Genomic DNA, 6,494 nt, shown 5'->3' on the forward strand with positions numbered 1-6,494 from the left:
AGGACAGCTGATTCAACCCTCCAGTCTCCTTCCGTAGAGGGGCATGTGCAAAGTAGCTCTCCGCTGTGAATGCCATCCACCAGAGACACTAGCAAGTTTACATCACTTAAAAGATAGATTGTGTTTTACAATGAACAAAACTTATTATTCTTAACAGAGTATTAATCAGTCAATCATGAACTGAAAGGTGAACATTTCGGAGGTCCTCAGCAATGGTCAAAGCGGTTTTAAAGACTTCTCTAAAACGGAATCAGTCTTGTTTGGTCCAAACAGGTGTGAGAGTGCAGTGCAGACTGCACTTTGGGAGATTTGGGGGGGCTGTTGAGCATTTTAAGAATATCAAGCTCAGAACTTGAGTTCAGAGTGGAGATTGGTTTGTTTTTATTCTAACACACATCTGCTTTCTTGCTCTGCAGCTGGAAACAACGTTGAAGTGGATGAGTCCCTGTTCCAGGACATCGAGGACTTGGACTTGGATGAGGACGACCCTGACTTTGACCCTTTAGAGATGGGGAGTGATGAGGACTAAAGCAGGACTGCTGGAGACGGACAGCAGACACAGTTCCTTTCCAAAGACTCTGACAGCAGGTGGAGAGGGACTCTAACCCCTAATCAGCCACCAGTGTTCATTGCTCTGCCTCGACTATTAAAGTGACCCAACAAACGTGTGCCTTGGTTCTGGTGCTGTTTGACCTGCAGGACGTCCAGCGACGGGCCACGAGACTTTACTGACATTAAAGCAGCTAAGCCCCAACATAGAAATATACTGCATTCAAACTTCAAATTCTTTAGGTCCAAGTTAGCAAACTATACAAAACATGCTATTCCTGACTTTGAACATGAAAAGGAGTTTTAGTTGTGGCTTTATTACTGATAGTTCATTTACTGTTCAGATGTCACATTCTAGAATCTACTAAATAATCATGAATAGACTACATTAATATTCAATTCAAATACATTTTATCTATCCCCTGGGGGAAATTTAAAAGAACAAGGAGTAGTTTTGAAAAACAAGTTAGTAAATTTAAGAGTTACTCTAACATGTGAGAACATTGAAATAACTAATAACTAACCCTTTGTAGATAAAAACTATTGTTTAGTGCAGTTTAAAAAACTTAAGACGAAACACTGATGCTCGGTTTTGATTTCTAAAATACATATCTGTCAATCTGAGGACTATGGTTACCTGGTCCTCAGATCTCTGCAGGGTAAATCCCGGACAGCTAGCTAGACTATCTTCCAATCTGGGGACTATGGTTACCTGGTCCTCAATCTCTGCAGGTAAATCCAGACAGCTAGCTAACTATCTTCCAATCTGAGGACTTGGTTACCTGGTCCTCAGGTCTCTGCAGGGTAAATCCAGACAGCTAGCTAACTATCTGTCCAATCTAGACTATGGTTACCTGGTCCTCAGATCTCTGCAGGGTAAATCAGACAGCTAGCTAGACTATCTGTCCCACTGAGTTTTCTGTTGACGACTAAAACTACTTCTGCAACGTAACAACATGTTTCCACCAAAACTACTTCCTTCTTGAGACTATTTAGCAGAGACACCGTGGCTCCGTCTGGAGACGGGTGTGATTGGTTGAAAGAAATGTCAATAAACCAGATCATGTTCTCTCATTCAGAAATGCTGTGTGGACTAGCCAGACCCTCCTTGGCAGAGCTGTGGAGGAAGGTCTGGACATGGGAGACTACTAGATACCTAACAAGTCAAAGCCTTTCCTCTGTAGAGAAATGGAACATTCAGTGAATCAACAGGCCGTCTGTAATCTACAGACACATGTATGCCCCTCTCCATAGCACGTTCACTCTGTTAAGATACAAATCCCACAATGCAATGTTTCTCTGGAACTAAAATAAGATAATCATCGGTCAAAACAGCAGTCATCACACTCAACGATGAAAGACAGCACTGGCTAATAAAATCCCATCAGCGTTTTATATTTCAGCACAAACAGAGAAGAGGTTTCTGAATAAAATATCCATAACCTACATCTGGCAACATGCGATCATAAAACGAGAAGAATCTGAGGGAGCAATGAGCTCCCATATTAAACAGTTCATCATCACCACAGATCACAGATGGGGACAAAGTAAAGTGGGAAACAACTCGTGATTGATGATCACTTTAATTGAATATTGATCATTTAAACAGGGTAACAGTCAAGTTGCATTCTGATCTGTATTTCTTATACATGAACTTTATAATAAAACATCCTTTTCTTCAGCTAGGGGTCTCTCAATGGAACAGACATTTTGATGTTGTGAAGTTGTTTAACAACCATCATTGCAGAGAATGTAATTCATAAATATGCCATCTTTTAAAGCAATGGAGTGTAACTCCAGCTAGTCGTTCCATCTGAAAAGGGATCCTCTGTCGGCCTACAGACTACTGGAGCAGCCAGAGAACAATCCTTTTCCCTACAGCGTGAAAGTTAAAACTGCTTGATGTATGAACACAAAGCTCACTTTAGTAATGGTTCTGAGTGAAGAATGAGTTAAAGGGTGTGCGCTGCATTACCAGGCTCCACTGACAAAAACAGAAAGATCTTGAGGGACTAGCTGCAGCGGGACGTTCTCTGCAGACTGATGCTGCAGTTAGAGACAACAGGGCTCGCACTGACATCACAACAGATCTGTAAAGACTGTCCTCTGTCAAAATGACTGCATGTGCTGTCCTCAATGAGGCTTTGCAGAGCTTTTCAAGTGTTCAAGCAGTGGCTGAAGCAAGGATACAGTGGCTAGATGAGCAGACGCTGCTGAGGCAGAAGGAAAGAGAAGCGGACAGGAACAATGTTTCCCTGTAGCACCGTGTTCATGGAGTCTTCGTCTTTGTGTTGCCATGAGACCAACAGCTGATCACTCAATGTCCCTGATGTCCCAGATGAAATGCAGGGGAATGTCCCCCATCTCCCTGTGGAAGAGCTCGTCAAACCTCTCGTTCTGGGCCACGGTGAAGTGAGTCTTCCAGTCCCCGATGGTGCCTAGAGTTCACAGGGAGCATCACAGGAGAGGTCATGTGTCATTTTACTTCAGGTCTCCAAAGCGCCTATATATATATATATATATATATTAATTTAATTTTTAATTTTAATCTGTTTATTGATCCCCTATGGGGAATTTACAATTTTACACTCTGTGTCCACACTTGGTTAGTTTACACACAGTCCGGAACTACACACACACACAAACACACACACATGCTCAGGATCTATACATGCACTAATGGAGAGATGTCAGAGTGGGGGGGGCTGCCAGCCGAACCAGCACCCTGAGTGGTTGGGGGGGTACGGTGGCTTGCTCAACAGCACCTGGCAGTGCCCAGGAGGTGAACTGGCATCTCTCCAGCTACCAGTCCACACTCCGTACTTTTGGTCCATACGGGGACTTGAACCAGTGACCCTCCCAACCCAACTCCCCACGGACTGAGCTACTGCCACCCAAATACATACCACTGCCACCCAAATATATATATATATATGTATGTATATATGTATATATATACATATACATATATACATAAATACATACATATATATATACACACACATATATATATATACACATACATATATATATGTATACACATATATATATATATATATACACATATATATATATACACACATACAGTATACAGTGCATGAGTTCTGTTAATATAATTTTATTTAAAGCATTGTACACGGCTATATACTGCCCACTTGTGGCGTTTTCACAGAAAAGAACATGCAGAGACTGAATGTAGCGTATAATAATAATAATAATAAAAATTACATGAGACTACAACCAAGATGGTGTAGTTCTAGCAACATTTCTTAAGAAACCTTATTTATCAATACATGTACAGGACGTCTGTCAGAAAACAGCATTATACATCCAGAGTGGATCCAGAGTCCTTTAACTGAAGCTTTAAACGACCTCGCCCCCCATACCTCTGGGATTTTCTTTCCTTTTATGTTCCAGGCAGATTACTAAGGCCTGCCACTGCTTTTCTTTTTCAGAAGACATTTAGGACCTACCTTTTAATAAAGGAGTAGTTTCTACATGTTAATCATTGGTTTGATGTATTTTTTAACCCTGGTGTTCGATGTCTTCCACGTATTTTGAGATAATAACTAAAAGCGTGCCTGACCTTTCCTCATGAAGGCCCCCTGCTGGTGGCTGAGCAGCTCCCCTGACACCTGCTCGTAGTTGGCCTGAGGGATCTTCTTCATGTTGCAGAAGGTGCTGTGTTCCACCACGCTGGCCAGCTGCTCAGCACTCAGCTCGGTGCCCAGGAACACACAGATCCTCTCCACGGCCGACTGCAGGTCCTGGACAAAGACACAGCAGCACAAACACACCCAGACCGATATACACAACGTATGACACCACAGCTTATGGACATGGAGGGATGGAAATGATTTCAGCTCCTACTTGAATCATTTCTTCATAAGTGATGAACAGCATGTTCATATCATCCTTGTGTGAGTACCAAGTCTTAATGTGCTCAAACCAGCTGCACCCAAACACTGCAATGAATAATGCACAACGTTACCACCACACTGCAGACACATTGATCACGAGCTGCTCTGCTGACAAAACGCCACGAGCAACCGACAACACACAGCAACACACAGAACACAACTCACCGTCTCCTCTCAGGAATTTCTCAAAGAAGTCATCAAAATCCTTCGGAGTTTCCAACATGTTTGCAAGCTTGTGGAAGTAGAAGTAAGACACAAGGACATCTTTGGGATTTCTTGCCACGTAGATCACCTAAAAGAGGCAGAGTCTGGGTATCACCAGTGTACGACTCGGCCTGTCTGGGACTGACTGACTCTTAAATGCTTTGTTGGATTTTAAAGCTGTAGGCGCATGACAAGATCCAAATCTACAGTATCGGTCTGTAACTGTACTGTGTGTTCATGCCAAAACCCTCCCGGGGCCTGAAATCGGCCTCTCATTGTTAATTGGAGGATTTGGGCGTGTACCATTTTGTGCAGCTACAGGGCAGAAAGTCACATGACCAACCAGAGCAAACAACAGAGCACTGCAGGACGAGGAGAGAGGGCTCCAGGACCAGGGTCCCCCTACCAGAGACAGTCCAAGGAGCAGAGGTGTCCATCATTCTGCTGTGGATATTTAGAAGGACACGCCTTATATCACAGGGTTTGGGGGTCACACTTTGCCTTAACAATATTCTAGCGAGGAGCATTAGGAGCATAAACACATTGTCAAATCTATATCAAAAGACTAGTTTTTCTAATTAGTGCAGCTTTGTTAGTTTATGTAAAAACGGCCACATTATAGAGTAAAGCCATCAACATTAAGTGAAGCACAACTCTGTTCTTTTATGTCAGGCTTAATGCCCAGCGAGGTGGCCATTATCACCCCGCAGCCAATCACAATTGAGCATCCACCCATAGCCATGCAAACAGTATATCAAGCCCCTGAGTGTCAGTTCTCAATGGAAAGATTAGTTTGTCTTCTTGAAATGAAAGTGCAATATTTAAAATGCAATGAAAGGAATATGACAGGATTTCTTATCAAAATGAAACTGCCACTGTGCCATGAAACGGACCCGCCATCGGACCATCAAGTCCACGTGTGTGTGGAACTTGTTGTCTCAGCCTGAGGCTGGCTGGCTGACTTTCCTCTTCCCTTTAGTCTCTTGTTAGGGTATGTGGTGATGTATGCATACATATTATATATATATTAGGTTCACATTTTCCAGTCTGCCTTAAACTGCATTCCCGTTGCTAACCCCGTTGCTTGCATTAAGGATTCATCTGGAGCACAGCGGCTGTGAATGAAGCCCAGGGTTACAAATTCCACCATCAGGGTTCTGTGCAAGTTCAGCTGAAATGAAAACGAGTTAGACAAATTTTTTCAATGTCCCTCCGCTGCAGCTCAGCAGTGGAGAGAGCATCAAACCCACTTTAGACTGCTGAAGCCTCGATTAGAACGAGGACCACTTCCACTGGACTGCTTTAGGAAGGGAACTCTGTGGCCAGTATGGACAGGAGGACCACGTGCATACCTTTCCGGTCCACTGCAGTGCTATTCCTCAACACAACTCAGTGAGTGTTCTTTGGCTGTATGGTTTCCGTAGTATTCCCATGTGCTCCATTTGCCAGATGAACACTGTGTGAACTCTGCTCGGGCGGGCAGACAGTAACAACAACAGATTTCAAGACCAGTCAAGCCGTTTCCACAGGATTCCTGCGCTGCCTGTTTCGTAACAGCAGACAAGTCGTGCCTCTGTCGAGGCATCGGTAGGCTCGAAACGCTATCTTGTTTTCATCAAATCATATTATTCATAAATGATGTCCACATGTTTAGGCATAGGAAGGGGACATTTAATACATGGTTTATGATAGACTATGTTGCAGTTGTAAGCAGACAGAAGTCTCTTTTGTTAATAGGATTTATTAATGTGCTTGTATAGTCAAACAATATAAAATGTTTAGGACGCGTCCTCTGTAACTGGGACGTTTTATAAAGAATAT

At 43.1% G+C, this 6,494-nt stretch overlaps 2 protein-coding genes across 2 annotated transcripts in view; one reads left to right on the forward strand and one right to left on the reverse strand.

The window, feature by feature from the left end:
* rwdd1 (RWD domain containing 1) overlaps nucleotides 1-1,216 on the forward strand; it is a gene marked incomplete at both ends in the record, with an annotated part of 4,576 nt that extends 3,360 nt beyond the window's left edge. Inside the window, 1 exon segment of the mRNA XM_032517547.1 lies at nucleotides 417-1,216. Coding sequence (XP_032373438.1) covers nucleotides 417-529 — 113 coding nt within the window.
* A 945-nt stretch (nucleotides 1,217-2,161) lies between these two features.
* Nucleotides 2,162-6,494, reverse strand: part of LOC116690529 (amine sulfotransferase) — a 6,902-nt gene continuing 2,569 nt past the window's right edge. The window contains exons 4-7 of the mRNA XM_032517545.1: nucleotides 4,635-4,761; nucleotides 4,420-4,514; nucleotides 4,136-4,316; nucleotides 2,162-2,987 (exon numbers count right to left, since the gene is read on the reverse strand). Of these exons, the coding sequence (XP_032373436.1) occupies nucleotides 2,863-2,987; nucleotides 4,136-4,316; nucleotides 4,420-4,514; nucleotides 4,635-4,761 (528 nt within the window). The 3' untranslated portion in view covers nucleotides 2,162-2,862. The remainder of the gene's footprint in view (nucleotides 2,988-4,135; nucleotides 4,317-4,419; nucleotides 4,515-4,634; nucleotides 4,762-6,494) is intronic.

The sequence above is a fragment of the Etheostoma spectabile genome, chromosome 6 (genome assembly GCF_008692095.1).
Source record: "Etheostoma spectabile isolate EspeVRDwgs_2016 chromosome 6, UIUC_Espe_1.0, whole genome shotgun sequence".
In the NCBI taxonomy this organism is placed as follows: Eukaryota; Metazoa; Chordata; class Actinopteri; order Perciformes; family Percidae; genus Etheostoma; species Etheostoma spectabile.